At 51.1% G+C, this 22,670-nt stretch overlaps 10 protein-coding genes across 10 annotated transcripts in view; 4 read left to right on the forward strand and 6 right to left on the reverse strand.

Moving 5' to 3' along the window:
* Positions 1-1,005: 1,005 nt before the first annotated feature.
* Positions 1,006-2,668, forward strand: CNBA6770 (hypothetical protein; the record flags this gene model as incomplete). The annotated part of the gene is made up of 7 exons (XM_772462.1): positions 1,006-1,323; positions 1,396-1,687; positions 1,749-1,965; positions 2,015-2,157; positions 2,220-2,321; positions 2,379-2,595; positions 2,647-2,668. The coding sequence occupies 7 exons, from the start codon at positions 1,006-1,008 to the stop codon at positions 2,666-2,668; spliced, it is 1,311 nt and encodes a 436-aa protein (XP_777555.1).
* A 264-nt stretch (positions 2,669-2,932) lies between these two features.
* Positions 2,933-5,757, reverse strand: CNBA6780 (hypothetical protein; the record flags this gene model as incomplete). The annotated part of the gene is made up of 7 exons (XM_772463.1): positions 2,933-3,545; positions 3,606-4,806; positions 4,868-4,971; positions 5,034-5,142; positions 5,202-5,385; positions 5,466-5,667; positions 5,732-5,757. 7 exons carry the CDS (start codon positions 5,755-5,757, stop codon positions 2,933-2,935), a joined length of 2,439 nt encoding a protein of 812 aa, XP_777556.1.
* Positions 5,758-6,186: 429 nt separating this feature from the next.
* On the reverse strand, positions 6,187-8,748 carry CNBA6790 (hypothetical protein; the record flags this gene model as incomplete). Its single annotated transcript, XM_772464.1, has 6 exons — positions 6,187-6,897; positions 6,969-7,088; positions 7,153-7,828; positions 7,884-8,140; positions 8,189-8,290; positions 8,344-8,748. 6 exons carry the CDS (start codon positions 8,746-8,748, stop codon positions 6,187-6,189), a joined length of 2,271 nt encoding a protein of 756 aa, XP_777557.1.
* A 216-nt stretch (positions 8,749-8,964) lies between these two features.
* CNBA6800 (hypothetical protein) lies at positions 8,965-10,446 on the forward strand (the record flags this gene model as incomplete). The annotated part of the gene is made up of 8 exons (XM_772465.1): positions 8,965-9,069; positions 9,129-9,273; positions 9,325-9,578; positions 9,631-9,839; positions 9,884-10,013; positions 10,073-10,158; positions 10,213-10,341; positions 10,407-10,446. The coding sequence occupies 8 exons, from the start codon at positions 8,965-8,967 to the stop codon at positions 10,444-10,446; spliced, it is 1,098 nt and encodes a 365-aa protein (XP_777558.1).
* A 606-nt stretch (positions 10,447-11,052) lies between these two features.
* CNBA6810 (hypothetical protein) lies at positions 11,053-13,020 on the forward strand (the record flags this gene model as incomplete). Its single annotated transcript, XM_772466.1, has 7 exons — positions 11,053-11,145; positions 11,204-11,221; positions 11,289-12,101; positions 12,171-12,303; positions 12,355-12,483; positions 12,544-12,798; positions 12,884-13,020. The coding sequence occupies 7 exons, from the start codon at positions 11,053-11,055 to the stop codon at positions 13,018-13,020; spliced, it is 1,578 nt and encodes a 525-aa protein (XP_777559.1).
* A 233-nt stretch (positions 13,021-13,253) lies between these two features.
* Positions 13,254-13,964, reverse strand: CNBA6820 (hypothetical protein; the record flags this gene model as incomplete). Its single annotated transcript, XM_772467.1, has 3 exons — positions 13,254-13,624; positions 13,700-13,807; positions 13,892-13,964. 3 exons carry the CDS (start codon positions 13,962-13,964, stop codon positions 13,254-13,256), a joined length of 552 nt encoding a protein of 183 aa, XP_777560.1.
* A 247-nt stretch (positions 13,965-14,211) lies between these two features.
* Positions 14,212-15,608, forward strand: CNBA6830 (hypothetical protein; the record flags this gene model as incomplete). Its single annotated transcript, XM_772468.1, has 3 exons — positions 14,212-14,426; positions 14,479-15,268; positions 15,324-15,608. The coding sequence occupies 3 exons, from the start codon at positions 14,212-14,214 to the stop codon at positions 15,606-15,608; spliced, it is 1,290 nt and encodes a 429-aa protein (XP_777561.1).
* A 165-nt stretch (positions 15,609-15,773) lies between these two features.
* On the reverse strand, positions 15,774-18,610 carry CNBA6840 (hypothetical protein; the record flags this gene model as incomplete). The annotated part of the gene is made up of 9 exons (XM_772469.1): positions 15,774-15,899; positions 15,951-16,019; positions 16,075-16,661; positions 16,706-16,877; positions 16,928-17,271; positions 17,321-17,478; positions 17,525-18,162; positions 18,209-18,255; positions 18,307-18,610. The coding sequence occupies 9 exons, from the start codon at positions 18,608-18,610 to the stop codon at positions 15,774-15,776; spliced, it is 2,445 nt and encodes an 814-aa protein (XP_777562.1).
* A 367-nt stretch (positions 18,611-18,977) lies between these two features.
* On the reverse strand, positions 18,978-20,306 carry CNBA6850 (hypothetical protein; the record flags this gene model as incomplete). Its single annotated transcript, XM_772470.1, has 1 exon — positions 18,978-20,306. One exon carries the CDS (start codon positions 20,304-20,306, stop codon positions 18,978-18,980), a length of 1,329 nt encoding a protein of 442 aa, XP_777563.1.
* An 866-nt stretch (positions 20,307-21,172) lies between these two features.
* CNBA6860 (hypothetical protein) overlaps positions 21,173-22,670 on the reverse strand; it is a gene marked incomplete at both ends in the record, with an annotated part of 2,082 nt that continues 584 nt past the window's right edge. The window contains 9 exons of the mRNA XM_772471.1: positions 21,173-21,191; positions 21,243-21,457; positions 21,514-21,655; positions 21,716-21,917; positions 21,973-22,035; positions 22,092-22,119; positions 22,170-22,408; positions 22,466-22,584; positions 22,637-22,670. The exon at positions 22,637-22,670 is cut by the window's right edge and continues 256 nt beyond it. Coding sequence (XP_777564.1) covers positions 21,173-21,191; positions 21,243-21,457; positions 21,514-21,655; positions 21,716-21,917; positions 21,973-22,035; positions 22,092-22,119; positions 22,170-22,408; positions 22,466-22,584; positions 22,637-22,670 — 1,061 coding nt within the window. The remainder of the gene's footprint in view (positions 21,192-21,242; positions 21,458-21,513; positions 21,656-21,715; positions 21,918-21,972; positions 22,036-22,091; positions 22,120-22,169; positions 22,409-22,465; positions 22,585-22,636) is intronic.

The raw sequence follows: 22,670 nt of genomic DNA on the forward strand, positions 1-22,670 counted from the left end.
CACAAGAGATCTCGGTGAGCGCCGCCCTGCACTCTTTATTTTGCTATTATTAATAATTAATTATTCGTCGTCGTTCCTTCATTTTCATTATTCATTTTACATATTTATCTTTCCAGTGTTGTGCCGCCCACTTCGGGCGTGACGGACCGGCAGCAGCATCGATGGATCTGTACATAGTATAGTAGTATTATTGTCGACGGCTGTGAGCAGGCCTCGTTTTTGTGTCCTGATTCAATCAGAAGAGCTGCTAATCACTGAAGGGTTACATGAACATCAGGTTGTTCCCCACGAGGTTCAGGTTCAAGGGTTTCTCATCACGTTATTTCCGAACCATCTTCGTATAAAAGTTGGAATCGGAATTATTGCTGCACAAGAAATGGCAAAACGATATATGAATTTCTATGTGTATGTCTTGGCGAGAAGGCCGAGTCCATCTTTGAATGCTGATCTGCAGTATTGTAACGTTTATTACGAATCGTAATTAATCGGCTTGCCATATTGATGTTTTACCGTCAACTGCCATTCTTGCACGCCAAGCCCCCTACTTTGACAGACGTCCCAGTTTTGTCGACAAGTTGACGGGCTCTCCTCCTGGTGCCAAAGAGTCTGAATTCTTAGAACACCGGCTGGAAAGTGGGAGAATGGGAAGGCATTCGCAAAGATCGGAGCAGGATATGCTGAGCTGATCAAGCAAGCTGTGCTGTAGGAGAGAAGAGTACAGAGCGCTTGGAAGTACGAGTCCATTACACAACTAAGAAGGGTTGTCCTTAAGAGCTTTTAACAATCGTTGATAGGTGTCTTTCAAAGGCAGTTATGTACAAAGCATAAGAGTAACAAACAACATATGTAAAATAGTTGGATGTGGAAATTGTCAGAGAACCGACCGCAAATGGTCGACATGAATGCAGTATCTCGCGCGTGTCGTCATCTCCCCATCGATGATCTTCTCATTCTCCTTCTCCTTTCCTCGACCCATTTCGGATTTCCATTCTCATCACCGCAGCCATGTCAGCCTCGCCAACATCCCCAGCAAGGACACCCACTCCTTCCGCCAACCCGCGCACACCCCCGACAGCTACGACGTCTCCTCTTGCCGCATCGCCTACTCCGCAGCCTCCCATAATCCATCCCGATCCTCAGACGCAGCCAGACAACAACCCCAAAGTATCCGAATTGCATGCCATGTTTCCAACAGTTGAGCTCTCAGTGATTGAGCTCGTGCTCGAGACATGTGGAGGGTCCACTGACAGGGCAATCGAGCAATTGTTGGCTATGAGTGACCCCGCCTTCAAGCCTGATGAGCTCAACGTGGCCAGGCAAGACGTGAGTTCTGTAGGGGGTTAAAGACGGTATGGTAGTATAGTCGCTGACATGGGTTTGGTACCCCATTCGCAGCACCAGGTGGACCTCGATGCAGAGTTTGCCCGGTCACTTCAGCTTCAGGATGAAGAAGAGTATCGACGCTCTCGAAGCCGTTACGAGGCGGCACACGGTTCTGCCAACCCTACCCAACCCCAAGGGGAGCTGCCTTACCAGCCCCGTGTCCGTCGGGCTCGTCCGTCTCAATCCCAGGGAGCGTCCCAGCCTGAAGTCGACGGTAGGTTTGCAGAGTATGAGAGTACGAGAGATGGAGAGAACCCTCCGGGGATGCTTTACGTGGAAGAAAGGCTAGAGAAATTTGCCGAAGGTGGGTTGTCGCAGCACTGCAACCGAATTGGGGGTTGGAGGCTGACGAATTCGTTTCACAGCTGGCAAGCAGACCTTTAACTCTCTTCTTTCTCGAGCTAAACAAAAGTACTCGGAATTCCAGGCTTCCCAGGGTCAGAGATCTAGTACTCAAGGATATGGCGGAGGTCAGGGACAAAGACAAGAGTATGACTATAGCGGGTACGGTCGTGCTGCCCCCGGCGGTAATCGGGGCGGTGAACAGAGCAGGGGGCAGGGCTTATGGAGCAATGTCGGATCGTGGGTTGCTGTATACATCACACAGGACAGAGTACTAATCAAGTGCTAGACATTCCCCCAGTATAAGTGGTACGGAAAGTATATCCTCTCAAAGTACCTCCGACCCTACTCCGCCCCAATCACGAAGGCAGACTCAAAGTCAGGCACCTGTTCGCCAGCAGTCAAAGAGATGGCAACCTTCTGATGCCTATGGTAGGTTCCACTGATATCCCATCGTCATATATATTTTAGCTCATGCCCCGGTTACGATATAGACGACCCTCTGCCCCCTCGTACCACGTCCAGCCCTACTCAAATAGCCGTCGCACCTTCGCGAACTATGGCCGGCAGCCCGGATAAAGGAAAGATTGACCCTGGTAAGCGACTTCATCATCAGTTTCCAGTTTAGTAAAGTATTGACAATCTCCCCCTAGCCAAGTTGGGTATTCTCCCAAAGAAGCGTGTGGATCTCATGTCCACATCTCCTACAGCCTCTTCACACCTGAACTCGGAAAAAAAGAGTGACGACGAAGACCCTAACCCTTCCTTGCCCAACGGGAGTCTCATGAGCAGAATCCCGCCTACGCCTCCTGCAGAGACCAATCTGTACAAGCTGGAGGATAGTGATGATGATGAGTTGGAATATACCAAGTGAGTTTAAGCATTCTTTATCAAAACTGGGGCGTAATTGACCATTGGCAGGAATCCATTTGATGAGAAGTGACGACCGATGTTGAAATGAAAACATGGTTGGTCACGTTTCGTTGTTGTTCATACATATATGTAAAATACCCTTGTACAGAGTCATGATGAATTTCTTGCCGCCCGTAACGAATAAGCCCACCTTTTGTATGTGAATATCATACATGCATAACATAACGAACGAAACTCGATGTGATATTTAATAGCAACCTTTGACGTGATGGATAATTAGAGACCTGGCATTTTTTAACCTTTCTTTTTGTTTGTTTGTTTGTTTGTAATTCCATTATTGCTCCGATCCCAAATGCGTCAACGCAACCCTCCTCTTCTTCTTTGGGGCCTCGGCTTGTGTCGTCTCGCCTGCTCCTTCACGCTTCTTGGCATCCTCTTCCTGACTCACGGCAATACCCAAATCAACTCCAGCAGCACTTGGTCCTTCGGTATCACTAGGTGTCGGGGTGGGTAGCACTTGGTCCGTCACTGTCACTGAGCTCGCCGAACTTGGGGGCGCTTTGGCACCACCTCCAACATTGGAAACTGACAGTAAAGACGCAGAGACTGACCCGCTGGCACCAACCACGCTACTGGCTGTTGAACCTTCTCTATCACTCCTTGCCACTCCCGGTGCTGGGCTTTGTCTTGCCACATGACTGACTGCGGGACTGTGACCTGTGGCGGAAGCGCCCGATTGGGAATGTGACGAATGGATAGAGTCGCGATGAGTAAGTGATGGTGGGAGGGGGGTGGAAATCCCATTGTTGTGGGACTGGGCGATTGCCTGCAGTTGGCGGTGATGTTGTTGGGTAGGGTGAACAGTTCCGAGCTCGCCAAGATCAAAGATGACGATGGAGCAGTAGCCGTCTGCGGATGAAAGGAAAAGACATTGTCCGTCCGGTGACCTGCATGGCATTGTAATGTTAGTTTGTAACGCATGAGATCGATCATCATTGATGACTTACCAAGCGACATCAGTAAATCCAGCATAGTGTAGTCCCTTGAAGATGGCTATAGGCCCAGCCTGTTGTGTATCATAGAGTAGGACCGAGTCCTGGCATGCCACCGCGTACAAAAGCCTATACGGTAAAGCAAACACACTTCCCAACACTTTGTCTCCCTCCTTTTCCTTTTCCTTTTCCCTTGAACCTGAAGGAGCGGGAGGTGGGGGCATGTTCAAGCTCACGTGCACTGGCTGGGTATCATTCTTGTCGAAAGTGACATGCTTTGGCTCGGCAGATAATTGTCCGTTCTGGCGGAGGTCATAAAACACGGGGGAGAAGCGAATAGCAACACTAGAAGTTTTATGGCCCGGTAAATGGGCAATCGGCGGTCGAGAAAGGTTGGCGCGAGAGTAGATGTATGCTGTCGGCTTGCCCGTCTCAACGTTTTTCGGCCGTGGGACAGACGATGATAATGGGTCGGATGTATCCTGGGAGATATTCTTAGCGGTAAGCAGGGGAGATCCCTTGTACACTTGATCCTCAATTTGCCCGGCAGGAGTGAGTAGCAAAGAGCCATCAGGAGAGAATGTCAGTCGCCTAAAGAATCTCGTCGCACCCTCTTCACCATAAAGACGTTGATTGATTGTCGAGGCTGGAGGTGCACGGATGGCGGGTAAAGGGGGGATAGGAGAAGGTGACCGGGCACTGCGTGCGAGGTGACTGAAAGCTGCAGCGCTGAGAGCTGGGGAAGCGGCAGCTTGTGATCCGGAAAAGGAAGAACGTCTGGAACAAGGACGGTTGGAAGTGGCTGGAGGGTTCATCGGGGCGGGAGCAACCTGAGGGGTGGAGGGCACAGATGCTGAAGGTGTAGCTGGGGTAGCGCTGGCACTTACACCGGCCAAAACTGGGGCATGAGGAGGCAAAGCAGCCTCGGGAAAATCAGAGGCGGTAGTAATCACTGAACCAGCTTCGGAAGTAGTGGATCCTCTACGAACCATACTGGGTCTAGACGCCGAGGAGATGGAAGGGGTTCGGGAGTGACGGATCTCCATCCGTGTTGAACGAGAGACAGGGTGGACATCGGGAATACCGTTACGAGTGGTAAACGTATTGACGTGTACCGCACGGTCACTGCTTTGAGTAGCAATGTATTCGTTCAGAGGGTCCCAAGCGACACCTTGCACGTTGTGCAAATGTTCTCGAAGTGCAAACACACATTCGCCTTTAAAAAAAAAAAATCCCATCAGAAACATTTCTCAACCATATCGTTATGCAACACTCACCGGTGGCAGCCTTCCATATTGTCGCGGTGTTATCGGTCGACCCGGCGATGAGATACTCTCCATCAGGAGACCATGACAAGTCGTATACATGCTTTGTGGTCACCCTGGGCCTGTGATTAGCTTTTCTGCTTGATATTGCAGATAAAGGGAGACACAAGGGACATACTGAAGCATCTTTTGTAATCTCCAATGCTCCTTGTCGGGCAAATCATCTGAAGTCTCTCCAAAAGTCACGCTTGGTCTATCGCTGGGCACCCAGAGGATAACGTTTCCGTCTACCGTGGAACCTCTCAGTCTATAGCCTTTGGGATATGCATGAGACTTTTGCACTCACCATCACCAGCCGAAGCAAGTATCTGTCCGCTGGGACTGAACCTGACGACGTTAACCGGAGCAGTGTGTTTCGACAACGTCGCAAGGTATTCCACTCGTGGTGGGTGTGGTGTATATTCTTGTCCTGTGAGGGCGGCGTAGGTGGACGGGGGGATGGAAGGGATATTGGGGTAAACCATCCATATCTACACGTGCCCAGCGGTTATTACCTTTGGTGAGTTGTCCCAAAACCAGTCGGAGGGGGGAAGAAGGATGGAAGACGTACCCGCACTTTGGAATCACCACCGGCAGTTGCCAGCCTGTACTGCCTTCCTCCAGCTGCAGTAGCTGCCGAAGAGCTGCCCTTTTCGATCCTGTCCCTGTCCTCTTCGCTCTCGCTGGTTGTGGACGCAGCCAAGAGACGTTTCAACTGGGGGAGCGGGAGCGGCTGGAAATCGCACGAGTAAACCGCCTGTGTTTCGTGCCAGCTGTTAACGTGGCGGGGTCAGCTCGGCGGGGTACGGTCGGGGTTGGAGAGGGATGGATGCTCACGCGATCTCAAGGACCTTGGGTCTCATTGTTGGAGTGTATGGAAAGAGGATATGGATATGGTGAATTGAGCGAGGGAAAAAGGGAGTGGTGTAACCACACGACGCGCGGAAAAAGGATCGCGCCGAAAGAAAGTGGTAGTGTGGGCAGGTTATACTCCTTCGGCTTCGATGGCGATAATAGCAACTACAAGTATGGATGGACGGGCAGGCCAAAAGGAAGACCAAGGGTTGCATAGGGACGGTACGGCATGCATAGCTCCTGAACACATTTTACCGCTCACAACTGGCGCAGCCGAGCATTCACTTTTCAACGATCGATGATGCCAGCCCCGACGGATGCGTGGGAAGTCGGAGGCGGGATGGATACCCTTTCCATCGGCCTGGCACATGCACAAAGGATCGAGAGACTAAATGCAAAGCGGTAGGGTAGTAAACTATAATAACCAACGATAAAATCTAAGCGACAAACGCCTTTTCTTTCACACCTCCTCCTCTCGCCCCGCCCATCTCATCAACATCCATCCCTTCTCCTTCCACCCTGGCCTCCGTTCCCGCTCCACCGGCACTTGCTAACTTGGCGGCGGCAGCAGCAGCAACAGAAGCAGCTTCAGCCTCAGCCTCTCGCTGCCTTCTCCCTCTGGTAGGCACACCCGCATACTTGTCCCTCATCCTCTCATACTTTAATCTCTGCTCCCTGGAGACACTCGGTAACGTCTTTTGTGCTGCATGGGCAAAATGTTCAGCTGTGACCCTGACGGAATCCGTCTTTCGCTCGATCCCTTCCGGCTCGGCCTCTGCCGGTGTTTCGAATGCGCCTATACTCTCCAAAGCGGCTCGGAGTGCGAGCGTGGCAGCTTCCCTCACGAGCGCCGCAATGTCCGCACCGGAAAAGCCATCGCACTTGTCGGAAGCGACGATTTCCTTGATCGCTTGCCATGAATCCTCGTTGATCGGCGTCTTCTTGGTGTGGGTCTTGAGGATTTCGAAACGTTCGGAAGGTGAAGGCAGGTCGACGTAGAGGAGTTTGTCGAGACGACCGGGTCGGACCATGGCGGGGTCGATCATGTCCGGACGGTTAGTGGCGCCGATGACATAGACGGCTTTACGAGCATCAAGACCGTCGAGTTCGGTAAGGAGCGTGTTGACTACTCTTGCCGAGGATTCAGACTATACAGCATAAAGTCTTTTTAGCGACAAGTCCGTAGTCGGCATGAATCGAAAAAAGAAATGAAACTTGCCATAGAATCGTCTCGACGGGGCACGAGAGCGTCCAGCTCGTCAAAGAAGATGACACAGGGGGAAGATGATCGTGCCCGAGCAAATACTTGCCTCACCGCCCTTTCACTCTCGCCAACATACTGTTTTAATTGAAAGATGTCAGCCCCTTGGCTTTATAATCTAGAAAAAAACTAAAAAACCCACCTTGTTGAGCAACTCTGGGCCCTTGACGGAGATAAAGTTTGCTCGACTCTCATTCGCGACTGCCTTGGCTAAAAGTGTCTTACCACAGCCAGGGGGTCCCCAAAGCAGGACACCACTTGGCGCATCGATACCCACGACGCTAAACAGTTCCGGGTGCCGTATAGGCTGCACAATGGCCATGTGCAGTTCATCTCGGGTCTGACTGAGCGCGCCGATATCAGACCAGGTGACGTCGGGGATGGTGGCGAAACCTTCACGCTTGGCCGAAGGCTGGACGATCTTTAATGCGGCAAGAAAGTCGGCGGGGGTGAGGGAGATGGTGGACAGCTGGTCGGAAGTCAAGGCGGTTGGATGGGACATGAGGAATTTGGCGATGGGCGTCTCCTTGACGTCGTCGGGCAGGTTGGCAAAAGGTGTATAGCGGTCGTCAATCGCCATGGCTTCCATACCTGCACCATCGGGTTCGGGGACGGTCCCTTGTTCGCTGTCATGAGGGGTATCGGTACCACTACCGATACCGAAACCGCTATCAAAGATGCGCTTGACGGCAATGATACCTGCTTCGGTGGTGAGCGCGGTCAGATCTGCGCCAATGTAGCCTGGGGTGGCCTTTGCGAGTTGGCGGAAATCGACGTCGCCCGAGAGACGCAGCTTGGAGCAGAGTACTTTGAGGATCCTAGGTAGGTTGAATCAGACCAATCAATTAGACGATATAAAAAGAAAAGACTTGCTGTTCTCGACCCTCTTGCGAGGGCACACCCATCTCAATCTCGTGGTCAAACCTGCCCGCTCGTCGCAGCGCGGGATCCAGAGAATCAGGCCGGTTCGTCGCGCCGATGATGATGACGGGCTCTTCGCTCGCCGCGAGATCGTCCATACATGTCAGGAGCTGAGCCACGATACGGCGCTCCATTTCCCGTTGGGCGTTTTCACGTTTGGGCGTGATGGCGTCGACTTCGTCCAGGAAGAGGATACATGGCGCGACTTTCTGCGTGGGCGCGTCAGCAGCGCCGGACAGGGAACGCATTCTGCATACCTTGGCTTCGTCAAAGGTGTCTCGCAGAGTCTTTTCCGACTCGCCCGACATGCCGGACACTATGGAGGGTGCGGACACGGAGATGAAGGGCAGCTTCAGCTCCTGCACTGTGCGGTCAGCGTCTCTGTGCGCGGCGCCGGCATGGGGAGACTCACGCCCGCTAGGCATCTCACGAGCTGCGTCTTGCCGCCGCCGGGCACGCCGTGGAGCAGGACGCCCTTCGGCCGGGGGACGCCGGTGTGGAGGTAGATCTCGGGGTGGAAGAGGGCGAGGGCGGCGATTTCGAGCAGCTGGGTGATCTGCGGCTGGAGCCCGCCGAGTGCGCCGAGGTCGAGGTCGGGCGGCGCGTACTTTGCGGCGATCACAGACGGGGCGGCCCGCGGTCTCTTCCTCCTCGGGGGGGCGGCGGGGGTCGCTGGGGCGGGGGAGTCGTCGAGGGGGGACGCCGGGGCGGGCAGGTCGTTGAGGGGGATCGCCCGCCGTGTCCGCTTCTTCTGGGGCGGGGCGCTCGTGTTCCAGGCGGCGGTGATGCCCGCATTGAGGGAGGGAAGCCCGCTCATCGTGTCTCTGCGCTGGCCGGCTCGTCGCTTGCGTTTCCACAAGAACAACTTTTCAACATCCACCCCTCCACCGCCATCGTCGCTTACGTAAACAACGCGTCGCGTGAGACGGGCTGCACACGCAAAGTCCAGTCAACCGCCGCCACCGCGCATGTCTTGTTGGCCGCCTGCTTTTACATTCTTCCTTCCTCTACATTTGCAGCAGACACAAACGAAATGTCAAGAGAGCAGGAGCAGGACCCATTCGTCAACCAGCACGGGGAAGAGGCCGAGGAGGAAGACTTTGAATCTCTGGCGCCTATGCTGGTGGCCAAGCTCCAGGTAGGTCGCCGCCAGCTTCAGTCATTGTCCCTAAACTCTTTTTCTTCTTTGGCCATCAGGAAGCGGGTATCTCTGCGCAAGACACCAAGAAACTTGCAGATGCCGGTTTCCACACTGTCGAGGCCGTAGCGTTCACTCCCAAGAAGACGCTATGCACTATCAAGGGCATTAGCGAGCAAAAGGCGGACAAGATTCTTGCTGAAGGTGGGGTATTAAAGAAAATCGGGGACCAAGGCTGATTCGCTTCGACGTTAGCGTGTAAGATGGTGCCTATGGGATTTACGACGGCTACAGAGATCCATTCAAGACGGTCAGAGTTGGTGCATATCACGACTGGTTCGACTGGGTTAGATACCATCTTGGGCGGCGGGATCGAGACGGGTGCCATCACCGAGCTTTACGGCAAGTCTTTGCGCTCACTTGTTGCATCGCCGATTGCTAATACGAGTACAGGTGAATTCAGGACTGGTAAATCTCAGCTCTGTCATACGCTTGCCGTTACTTGTCAAGTAAGCTCAGCCTGGAACCGTGCTCGCACCCAACAGCTGACGATTCCTCCAGCTCCCCGTGTCGATGGGCGGTGGTGAGGGAAAATGTCTTTACATCGATACCGAAGGCACGTTCCGACCTGTCCGTATGCTTGCTGTCGCCGAACGGTACGGTCTTGATGGGGAAGAGGTGCTCGACAATATCGCCTACGCCAGGGCGTACAATGCGGATCATCAGTTGCAGTTGCTGGTGCAAGCGAGTGCCATGATGGCCGAGTCTAGGTATGTCGCGGCTGCTTACGGAGAGACGCTGACGAGACTTGCAGGTTTTCGCTTTTGATTGTCGATTCGTGTACGTCACTCTACCGAACGGATTTCTCGGGTCGAGGGGAGCTTTCCGCCAGGCAAATGCATTTGGCAAAGTTCTTGAGAACGTTGATGAGACTGGCCGATGAGGTGCGTTTGTATCGTGCGGGCGGTTCTTGGAATTTACTCCAATGCTAAACCGCTAGTAGTTTGGCGTTGCTGTTGTCGTCACAAATCAAGTTGTCGCCCAAGTCGACGGCGGACAGTTTGCCGTCGCCGACGCCAAGAAGCCAATGTGTGTTTGCTTCCATAACATCACGACGTTTTCGCTGACGCACAAGTTTCCCAGTGGTGGTAACATTATGGCTCACGCGTCTACTACTCGACTCAACTTGCGAAAGGGCCGTGGAACGTCGCGGGTGTGCAAGATTGTTGACAGCCCCTGTCTTCCAGAAGCCGAAGCCATCTTTGCCATCAAGTGGGTTATGTTTTTATTATTATTATTATTATTTTATTTTCGAATCCTGCTGACGATCTAACCAGTCCCAATGGTATCGGAGATCCCGAGGAATTGCAAGAGTAGACGGGCGGGGTACGATCATTGATTATAACTATTAACTATTCACTGGGTATTTGTGTTGTGCTTTGGGTCATTGCCATGTATGATATCGTGTCATTCTTGCGAGACAAAATGTAGTAGCATAGTCAATGACTGGCGATGTTTTTTTTCCGTTGGAGCACTGCAAGGCGACGAGCCAGGAACAAAGGTCAAGACAGATCAACCCGTCTTTTTGCAGATCTTTTCGAGCAACGCGTCGTGTGGCGCATATACAGTTTGACTAGCGGCAGGTGGCATATTTTACCGCTGGCTGCTCCTGGCGCTATGCATGCTGCCTGGAACTGGAGCCCGGGCAGTGGCATGCATAGGTCGTACACTGGGAGACGGTTGCATGGCGGGGATAAAGCAGCATGCATGTTGGGTCTGGGATGGGGATGGTGGAGGTCTGCAGAGGTTGTGGAAAAAAGGTTCCGCGGGTGTTCCGGACGCGATCCTCAGACAAGTGCATCTCGCCATCTCCCTCTCTGCCATCTCGCACCGCTCCCCCCCCTTGAGCCCCCCCCCTTGAGCCCCCCCCTCCACTGCCCCACGTTCGACGCACCTCCTCGACGCACCTCCTCGACACCCGCCATGAAACCCGTGGGATCGCTCTCCCTGGGCAGAAAACTGCCCTCGGCCGGATCGCTGCTCGTCGGCATCCTCGTAGGACTGCTCGTTGCTTCCGTACGTGCCCGTCGCTTCGTCTGCAGCAAGGCTGACTGACTCGTGTTCGTGGTGGCAGCTGTTACGCCGGGGAGATGTAGGTTTTTGGACATTACACCCAACATTGTCGCCGAAAAAGGAACTGACCACTTGTCCTCTCACAGTCCAGCACCGAAGCATGGCGTGGTAGTGGTGTGAACAAGCTGCGGCCCAACCCCGTCGCGGGCTCGTCCCGTTTACAGCGCTCCCAAATCATGCTCCCCTCCATCGAGCAACGTCTCCATATCCTCCAACTCATCAGCACCCTCTCCGCCCACCACACCAAGGAGTGTCTCCGCAACCCGCAGCCGCTCTACGTCGAGCAAGTCAAGGAACGGTACGCGCCTCTTGTCGGGTACAAGAAACCGTGGTCCAACTCTGGCTGGCTGGGCAGACTGTTTGGCGGCAAGAGTGATTCCCAGTCGACCATGGCGTCGACCACTGGAAACGACAGGCTGGACAACATCAAGCGGGATCTGCAGGCGAGGCAGCACAAGTACTTTTTCGCGATCAACTTGTACAACTCGTTTGACGTCATCCCCGACCTCTTTGCGACACTCTTCCGAGCGGCTGCCATCTTGGGCTACCACAACGTCTTTGTCTCCATCTACGAAAACGGGTCCAACGACCAGACAAAGGCGCTCTTGAAGATTTTCGATGCCCTCGCGCGAACCGTCGGCCTGAGGATCATCATCCGAACATCTATGCGTACCCGAGGTCTGTTCAACCACCGTATCGAATACCTTGCCGAAGTCCGAAACGCCGCCATGCTGCCCCTCCACGAACTTCGTGACAATGACGGGGAAGTCTTTGACTCGGTCGTCTTCATGAACGATATCTTGCCCTGTGTCGACGACCTGCTCGAGTTGATTTGGCAGAGTAGGAGACAGAATGCGGGTATCACCTGTGCGGCGGATTACATGTACCACGATGATATCGTGAGTTTCTGCTTCCGGCTGTGTTTAGTACTGTTACGAGAATGAAAAAATAACCACATGACTACATAGGGTGCTCCTGTATTCTACGACAACTGGGTCGCCCGTGACATTAACGGTACCGCGCTCGAGAATGCGCCTTTCGAGCAAATCTTCCACCACACTGAATCCAACCACCGATTCCAGCGACATTTGCCCATCCAAGGTACGCAAGAGAAAAAGTGGTGTTGCTATAACGCTGAACTGTGGCTATTAGTCCAATCGTGCTGGAACGGTATCGCTATTCTCGATCCCACTCCCTTTTACGAACCTCCTCATGTCAGGTTCCGAATGGCCAACTTGGCTCAAGGCGAATGCTCGGCGAGTGAATGCTCTCTCATCTGCAGTAAGTCTATTTTTTTTCATTCCATCCCCTTGGATTTGAGTATATTGAAGAAAAAATCAGATGACTACTTTAACGCCGGGTACGGACGGATCATCATGGTTCCCCGAGTCAAGCTCGCCTACGACCGAAAAGTCTGGGATATTATCCACCCCGAACGAAGAAATCTCACTGCTATCAGAGGTTACAAGCGTATCGGCGGTTTGCCGGATGACCCTCACTCGGATCCACAGGATAGGAGCTGGTACGGCCCGCACGATAGGTTGTTCACCCCCGAAGAGACGGAAGAATTGGAGTTTGTACCCGGACCAGAGTATGGTAAGTCGACAACAGCTTTTTTTTGGTCCCAAATCTGCACGGAAAAGAAAAAAAAAAAGTTGGTTGCTTACTCAGACGGTTGCAGTGTGGTGCTGGGGTTGGGACGGTGCTGGTGATCTTGACGGACCGGATGTGGACCCGATTTGGGAACACATGCAACCTAGGTCATACTCTGAAGAGGCGATCCAGATCAAGCATTACCGAAATATGCCTGGATGGTAGATTTCTTAAAAAGATATGTGTGCGTGTATGGGGGTGGTATAGATTGGGAGAGTTGGGGTTCCGATTATTACATTTGACTGAATCTTATGGCCTGTGCTTTTGGAATATGCATCCTTTTTCAGACGTTCCCATGTGTTTTTCTTTTTTCTTTTTTCCGTTGTCTCGACAATGAACATGCCTCCTTCTTTCCTAGTCGATCGTAATAATCGAGTCAAAGATGCATGACGGGCTCTCTATGCCTGGATACCCGCGGCGCTCTCAACAGCCGCCTCGGGAACGACCTCAACCTTCTCCTTGGGCCAACCCCAGAATCTCCTCTCCCTCCCCACAGCCCTCTCATCTCTCGGCAACTTGTCTTCCCTATCCCTCGCAATACCCACAAACTGCCTAAACTGCCTCGGCCTCTTTACCGACGGCACATTCTGAGGACCCGGTTGGTCGGGTCGTGAAAGATGGGGATAGGGAAGGTGATGTTGGTAAAACTTGACGTAGCCTGGTTGAAGGGCGTAAATGGTAAAGTCTTTGCCGACAGCGACATTTTGCCCGGGATGGAAATTGGCTCCTCGCTGTCGCACAATGATAGTTCCAGGAGTCACATATTGGTCTAATCAGATAACAGATATATGTCAGTTCCCAAAAATGTGTGACACGCGCATTCCGTGCGATATCCCAAACTTACCGCCATATCGCTTCACACCTAATCTCCTACCAGCCGATTCTCTACCATTCTTCGACTTTCCACCAGCTGCTTTCGAGGCCCATCGTACCTGGATTTGGGAAGCAAGAGCTATGAAAAACGGGTGTTACGATTAGTATAAACCGCCGAGGAGAAAAACGCGAGGGGAACAGGAAGGGGTGTGTGTATACGTACAGGAAGGACCAGCGAAAAGCTGTGCTCTGATTTGCGAGACGGCCGATGGTATAGAAGTTGGCCGGAGGAACATTCTGTTATAGGTGTAAGATGTTGTTTTGTGTCTGTGGAAAGAGGATATATGGGCGACGAGCAAGGTGAATTTCGGAACCTTCTCCTTGCTCGATAGGTGTAAAAGGGAGGGAGGGAATAAAATATAAACCTCCACTATAAGCACCTCCACTCTTCAGTGTCCATCTTCGTACGTATTGCTATTACAGTCCGCCATGTATTACCCTTGCTCTTTTTAAATCATCTTAGCATCTCACATTCCGTATCTCATGCCAAAACACGTCCCTACATTCAAGCACCTCCTATACTCTTCACAGTCACGCACTCCGCAGCAGAGCCAGCCACAGCCAGCACCACAAAGAAGACGGCCAGGGCCTCGAGGCATCCCTCCCTATATCGTTGGAGAAAATGTATGGTCTCCAAACACTTCCGGGGGTGTAGATGCCACCCTGCTCATGGACCTTGATCATGGTGCCATACACCCGTACGTCTGTCTTATTTGTGAACCCCCGAAAGAGGAACTAATGACAAGGCAGCGCTGAGCTCTTGCGTCGATTTGAACATTCTCGTTGGGTGGCTTCTCGGACGACGGCAGGACCTGCAGCTCCCCCTTCATGGCATGCTGCTACAAGGCTAGCTTCCCGACCAAAGTTGACAACCCAGATAACACAGGACTACCCGCCTGTTACCACAAACCAACTCGAAGAAGCGTCCTCCTTATTCACCCATCGACCAAGGCAGCGGAAAAAACCTATCCCGCGGCTTTTGGACTTTTGCTTTGATGTAATTCTGAGGTATATGGATGATGAATCGGTCATCTATGCTCCCGAACATGGAGAAGAGATTGAACAACAAGATAATGAGACATACTCTATGGGTCGTCTTTTACGCGAACAAACGACCTATCTGGAACCGCATCTCAAAACCGACCTTGTCGACGCTGCATCCCTTCTCCCAGAAACGTCCAAGCACATTTCAGACCGCGCATATAAAGCTATGCTGTATGATCTTCCTCCCGATATATCCGAGGAAGAAGATACTGTACATGAAAATGACTGGGACACTCCAGATGTAGACGCCCATCTCACCCATCTACCTCTTACCCTTCATTCTTCTCCTGTTACATTCCTTCGAAGCGTTCCTTCGGTATCATCCCTCACATCTATCAACATTGCATACTCTATAATACCAGATCTGGAAGGGCTTGTCAACGTACTACCGAAGGGACTGAGAGAGTTGGGGCTGGCAGGGATCAGTATCAAGAATGGAGAGGACAGCGTCAAGAAAGGGTTCATAAGGCTGGCGCGAAAGCTGATTGTTCTAAAGGTAAAGCAACCATCAAAGACACATGTGCTACAAGATCTTCTAATAAAGTTTATAGGTACTAGACCTTTCGCACCCGCGCTTTTTTCTTCCCGTCTCCACATTGACGACGTTTCTCCATCCGGCCGAGACACACCTGCCTTCGCTCAGAAAATTAGGTATGCGCGGCGTTCATTCACAGCAGATGGCCGGCTCGTTTGGCATATCAGCCCTTCCTGGTTCGACGGATGACGGTCGAAATCGAGAAAAAGAGGCGAAGCGCGGGATAGAGAATATTATCAGAGGCGGCGGGAGGACGAGATGGGTTGAAATCATATGGGGAGACGACGAGGATCTGTTGTAGTATGTACAAATTAGGCGTTGTATTAGGCAAATGCATGTATTGAGATATCTCTGTTCATTGTATGCCAAATATGCATTTAACCCAAGATAAATTTGCAGTTGTGTAACAAATTATGCTATTGACCAGTTTACCCAAAAAACCCCATCTTTTCTCTCGTGCTGAATATTATAAATTACCCTTTCCGACGGGCGCAGCTACACTAGTACCAGCTTTCGCGAACCATGGTACCTCTGTAAGCCAATGTTGTTCAAAAGCAGAGACGTTTCGAGCGTAAAACGCGGTGGTGATGGTCTATTCATACCAGTAAGCTGTGGGCCTTCCGAAAGTCCTATAAAGACTTACGAGTTCATCATACAAGATTGCAGGTACTTTTTTGCTCATCAATACACTTGAAGGGTGGATCTTGACGGTCTACGGTACGAGGAATGAGTTTTTAGCTCTTCAGAAAAAGGAACCTCTAGCTTACCAAGCTACCGGCCGTCTGTCTGTAGCTGCCATCGGCTTGGATTACCGCCGTGTTCATGAACAAACCCTGCAGCAAAGACCTCCCAACCATCCCCCATTCACTCCCACAACTCGCCTTCCAATCCTTTCCTAGCCTCTCAGACAACTCTCGAAGCTGTTCGCGAACCTTGAGTGCCTGAGCGAGGGTTTTTGAGTTGACATGATTGTCCTTGCACCAGCCAACCAAACTCTGCGAGGAAGAGTTGCTGTGAGAAGAAGACTTGGATTCCTTCAACTCAGTGTACGCCCTGAAAACGTTCATCATCGTCAAATGATCGCCTTCGCGATGAATAAACTTTTGTCGCGCCTGAGCAGCTTCTTCCCTATCGTTAGGTCGGTCGATGAATACATTACCGCCAGCATTCACAAGGGAGATGATGTCAATGATTTCGTTGGCACATCCATACTCAAAGGCAGCAAGGAGGATACGAGCGTGAGGAGGATCGAGAGGAAATCGGAGCATTTGGAGGCCGAGGGGCGTAATGGTTGTGGGAGAAGAAAGAGCGGAGAGACCGACAAGCTCTTGGAATGCCGCAAGGACTGTGTTGGCTATTAGATGTTGATCATATCGTGGTCGAGTTGACGGAACTCACTTGAATCACGACCGGGGTTATCAATGTACTCAAATTCAAAGGGGTTTTGTCCCATCGCTATGAGTTGCAAAACAGCCGATGAAAGGTTACATCTTTGAATCTCGGGGGCGTCGAATTCAGGCATCTTGTCGAAGAAATCCTGGGTGAAAAGACGATAACAATGTCCCGCTCTCTAAAAACCTTCGTTAGCATATATCTGACAAACTGACGTAGCGAACCAACTTCTCGTCCCGCTCGACCAGTCCTCTGCCACGCTGACGCTTTACTGATTCCTTTCTTTCTCAAGTGTTCCAAAGCCCCAGCATTCCTAAACACATATTCTTTTTCCTTCTTAAAACCGCTGTCAACCACAAACGCCACACCCGGTATGGTCATAGATGTCTCGGCAATATTGGTCGCTACGATGACACGTCTGGTGTTGTCTGGTGTGGGAATGAAGATCTTGGATTGGGCAGTGGGGGGCAAAGCGGCGTAAAGGGGAAGAACCTGAAGAGCGGGAGATCCAGGAGCAAGCTGCTTGGAAACTCTTTTAAGAAGCTCTACGCAATTCTCAATCTCCTCAGAGCCTGTAATGAATCAGCGACAACCTTACTCTGGTTCGCGGCAAGAACTGACCCGGCATGAAGACCAGCACGTCACCAGGACTATCGGGAGAACAATGTATTGTCATGACTTGTCGAGCAGCTGCTTCGATAAAATCGTCTACAGGCTCCAATACGTGCTGTGTAGCCACTTCATACATTCGGCCTTTGACTAAGAGCGCATCTCGGCCACTAATTTGATTCAGCTGTGCCCAGTATGATGTGTAGAGCTACTTACGTTCCGAAGAATGTCTTGAACTTGGTAGGATCAAGAGTCGCACTCATGATCACTAGCTTCAACTCCTTGACCTTTTTCTTGCCTGGTATCTTCTCCTTCCCTTGGAATTCTTCTTCGGCTTGCCGGCGAGCAATGTCTTTACGTATCCGCTGAACCCTCTTCAAAGCACCACAGAGGAAGTCAGTATTGAGTGTACGTTCATGAGCTTCATCGATTATGACGACGTCGTAGTTGAGTAGAAGGTTAAGACCTTGTCCCTCAGACATGTGGGAGTCATTTTCATCTTCTCCGTTCGCCGTCCCATTGGCTCCTTTTTCGGGAGGGCAAATCTTGGGGTCCGACCCAGCCAACTCCCTCATCAACACACCTTCCGTCAAGTACCGCACCCGAGTCTCTCGACTTGTGACATCCTCAAACCTCACACTGTACCCTACTTCTCCCCCTATTTGACAGCCCATCTCCTGGGATACTCTGTTGGCCAATGCTATAGCCGGCAAGCGTCGAGGTTGGGTAATGGCAATGGATGGTCCTCGGAAACGATTTGATGAAGACGGCGAGAAATGGTTGACAGAGACAGGGTGGGTGCGCAGAAGCTGCGGAAGTTGGGTGGATTTACCACAACCCGTTTCGCCTAGGATCTTTAGGGTGTCAGAGTTAACAGTAAAAGTCAGAATGTGGACCAACGATTGTAGTATCATTTGCCATGATTTCTTCCAAGATCATCCGTCTCCCTAATAGTACTTTAGCATTGATAGGAATCTAAGAGCATTCCTTCGACATACCTTGGTAAAATGGGAGTTCCTTACGCTTCACCAATAGTCTTTCTGCTTCCCTTCTTCTTGCTTCAGCGCCGTCCTTCTTCCCCTTGCCCAAATCTCCATTCGCCTGGCCAATCTTTCGCTTCTTTGGGCTTTTCGGTGAATATACCCCATTGACATCGAGATTGTTGACCTTCTTCTTCTTTTTTTCGGCTTTAGGTGTGGATTCAGCTTCGTCCTCATCTGAAGAGTCATTGAAATTTGACACCCTAGGCTGAGGCTTAACGGAGCTCGGTAGTTGGCTGCTAGTGCTTGCGGCTACAGTCATGTCGATGATTTGTAATTTTTTGGACGCTGCCAAGGCTTCTGTACGGTGTTTTAATGCCAGAAATCCGAGTTGGCAGATTTTGTCGACAGTAATAGTTTGTGCCTATGTCACGGCGGGAGTTACTGACAACAACTGAAGAGGTCTGCAGAATTTGTTGTTGTTGATTATTATTTATTTTGGCTCGGTCTGCACCGAAATTATTTTCCGGCCCATTTATTTTTGTGCCACCGGACGATTATGTATGTTTGGATTGCTTTGCCATATCGATAAATTATTCGTTCAAAGCGCAAAGATTGAATATGGCGGCATGGCAAACAACAAGGGAAGCTAACTACATGCATATATGCATCTCCTACTAGCACTACTGTCACTCAGGCTGCGACTTCTTAAACCTCTCTAGCAACCTTTGTACGCTCTGCAAAGAGTCTTTCCTGCCCTGCTTCGCCGCCGCTTTTCCAGCATCCTGTTTTCTTTGGAGTTCTTCTAAATAAGCCCTTCCATTTCCACTCCTAGCCTGCTTCAATCCTCCAAGAACGTCACTGGGTCGCGCTGTCGCCGGCTTTTCAGCATTCACAAGCCACTCTCTGCTTCCAATTTCCATCCCGTCCTCCGGCGAGTTCGACAAATGCAAGTCAAACCGCACGGTGTTGAGCGGACCTGTCAAAGCCGCACCACCACTTCTCCACTTTCTCGTCCACCTTACACCCGCACCACTCTCAGCCAGGGCCAAAACAGTGGGAGGTGACCTGATCTGAGCATGACTGGGCTTAAATGTGCCTCTTCCTTCTGTTAACTTCTGACGAGTAAAGTCGACACCAATGATAGAGTCATTGGGTTTGAAAGAAATATGTTCGGGGGAAGGTGTGGTTTTGCCCGTAATACCGCCCAAAGACACGATCCATGGACGGTTGTTTCCTCCCCGCCTAGCAGGCGAGGTGATACTGTCTTGGGCAGCGTCATGCCTAGAAATGGTGTTAAGAGTATGGCCGGGAAGAGAAGTGAGAGGGTTGTAATCTTGAACACTTTCGGGAAGGTTGGCGTAGGTAAGACCGTGGAGTTGGTGAGGTCTAGAAAGGATTCTTGTGGAGGATGGGAAACTTCGCTCCGCTGAGGAGATGGCGCTTTCAAGGGAAGGTACAGCGTCTCCAGGGAGCTTGTCGGACGTTGACAGATGGATAAGGGTGTTGTCCTCAGGATGGACGAGCGTTTGTCGTGTAGACTCTGGCATCTGTTCTAGACGCTGTTGCAAGAACTGCTTCCTCTCCGCCCGAATGCGCTCGAGGTACTTCTCAAAGTCTTCCTCGCTCATGCTCTCCACATCCCTAACCCATTCTTTCTTTCCCAACAAAGGCTCAACCATGCTCTCACTGATGCTGAAGGGTGAGGTAGCTCTGGTCGCATAGTGGGTCTTTCTTTGCTTCTGCTCTGGTGACCATCTGATCTTTCCGCTACCCCAAGCTTGGATGAACCTCGCTTCTCGTTCGGCTGAACGCCAGTCACAATCGAAGCCGGGCCCAGAGTCGAGAGAGTTGAACTTTATATAACGAGGGCCTTTGGTTCTGTGGATAGAGAATTTGAGACCCCAGTCGGAATGGCGTGATTGGGAAGAAGGAGTGGTGGTGTAGATACGGGAGATGAGAGGGTCGTAGGTAGCAATGTTTGCCCTACGAAGAAGCTGAGGGAAGGGAGAGGACATGATGTCTGCGACTAGTCAGCGTTTGTGTAACTAGCAGCCAATACACGCACCAGGGAAGGACAACCTGAGCGAGAAAACGTGAAGGAAAAGATGTTGCTGATTTTATGTTTTTGCAGTTGTCGCCAACGGTGAAGGTCCATTTCGATTTCGAAACCACCTGGGAGAAAATTACAAAACCCTCGCGGAAATATTCCTCTTCCAAACTCTCCGCCGCCGCCTTTAAAAATCTCATCGCTCTTTTCTTTCTCTTCTTTTTCCACAAACCTACAGCGTCCCCAATTCCCCATCGGTGCTACGAGCTCCCTTCCCTGCTGATTCGTCGGTCTGGGTCGAGTGAGCTAACACGATCGTTTTGGGGCCAGACAGGACGTTGTGAACAAATGTGTACTCTCTCTGACTCTTTCGGGAGAAGGGGAGGGTGCCAGGCTACGCGATTAAAACAACTTTGAGGAGAGAAATCTATGAGTCAGAGTCACCTATGAGTAGCCACATTTTTATCATCTCTTAAGCGCTTGAATGCATCTACCTGTGTATCTTTTGAAATTCGTCGACGGGTCAAAAGACTCGCAATGTGGTGGTCAAGCAATAGCTATCTTTTTTTGAGGACAGCATTCATACAGCACGCACGACTGAGAGGAGGGGGCCGTCATCTAGCCACTTGATGCATTGCATTCCCACTTTTGCTTTTTGCTAAGTTCATAATCGTACAAACATATGCATGGCCATAGATTCTGACACTCCTATTAAATCCACTCTAGACTTAAAAAAGAAACCTAAAATTCGGCGATTTATCAACTTCCGGTTGTTGATTATTGTCCCAACCTGCCTCCTGCCGAAAACATCACCACCATATACCAAGTAAATCCTTAGTAGACATACTCGAAGCTATGATTGAATTAGCGAATATTTTTACACAATCTCAAGCTGGTTACTCACTTGGGGTTCTGCTTGTCAGTCAAGTTTGAAAACGCTGTCGCGTTGAAATCTTCCTCGGTGACGCCACCCCTGCTCTCCCTGAGCTTCTCCTTCTTCTTGTTCTCCCAAATGAAGGCGTATCGGAAAGCGAAGAAGAGGATGAATTCCAGGCAGTTGCAAACGAGAATAGAACCAATACCAAGGGTGTATTTGGGTGCTTGCTCAGACTTGTAGAACTGTCCAGGGGTCAGTATTTATTGACCTGCTTATAAAAATTGTGAATGGTACTCACGAATGGACCGGCAATGTTACCAACACAAGCTCCCAGCCAGATAATACCAGATACAATCATCTTCTTACTCTGACCACCAGTGTTGGAAGTGATAAGGGAAAGTGAGAGCACAAAGGACGCTTGGTATGAACCGGTAAGGTAGCTTGATGATGGCATGGATCAGCCCTCGTAATCCCCCTCTTCAATGACAGAAAACACTTACAAGCAGATCAACCTTCCAACGTAAGCATCAGTGGGAGCCAACAAGAAACCAAGAGCACCGGCAATGGTGGGCAGCATGAATAATGCGCAGACATAAGTTCGAGAGTTCTTGGGGAGACGACCGTTGATAATGGCACCGGCACCGATCCAAATCATGATCAGAACGCCTTGAGGGATACCAAGAAGAGCGGTGTGAAGAGTGTCTACCAACAGGAGTTATGAGTCACGTTTCTGCCAGAGTAATCTGATCCGACTCACCGAAGCCAAGTCCCTGGATGACAAGAGTGGAGAAGTTGCTAATACCTCCATTGGGGATGTTACCTGTAAATGAGCAAGTCAATTACGGAGTTCCATTGTGGGGCTGACGGAAAACATACCAAGCAATCCTAACAAGAAGAACATGTACTACACAAGAACGTTAGAACCGGTCACCTTTTTCCTTTCAAGCGACCTACAGTCTTGTAATCGACCAATGCTTCCACAATCTGGTCCCATCTAATTGTCTTGCTTTCAATGCCAGTCTGGTTCTTCCTCATTCTCGCGATCATCAACACTCTCTCGTCTCGCGAGAAGCCACGGAAAGACACTGGAGAGTTTGGAAGGTAGAGGGCGAGACAGATGGCCCAGAAGGAACAGACAGCACCGACAATGAGGAACTCGTAGCGCCATGTCGCGAGCGCACCGTTAATTTGACCTACGGCCCAAAGTCAGTGAAAAAAACTTCCACTTCCAAAGAGAGATGCGGGCTTACCAATACCGTAGCCGATGAGACCGCCACCAGCAACACCAAGGCCGTTGAACGCATACCAGGATGAAATCCTTGAAGGTTGCTCTTCCCTCGTGTAATACATGGAGGTGATCAACATGAAACTGCGAGTGTCATTTAGTCTCCAACCTTGACAGCTTAACATTTGACACTCACCAAGGATCAGCAATAGCCTCCGCAGCTCCAGAAA

This window comes from Cryptococcus neoformans, chromosome 1 (genome assembly GCF_000149385.1).
Source record: "Cryptococcus neoformans var. neoformans B-3501A chromosome 1, whole genome shotgun sequence".
NCBI classification, from domain to species: Eukaryota; Fungi; Basidiomycota; class Tremellomycetes; order Tremellales; family Cryptococcaceae; genus Cryptococcus; species Cryptococcus deneoformans.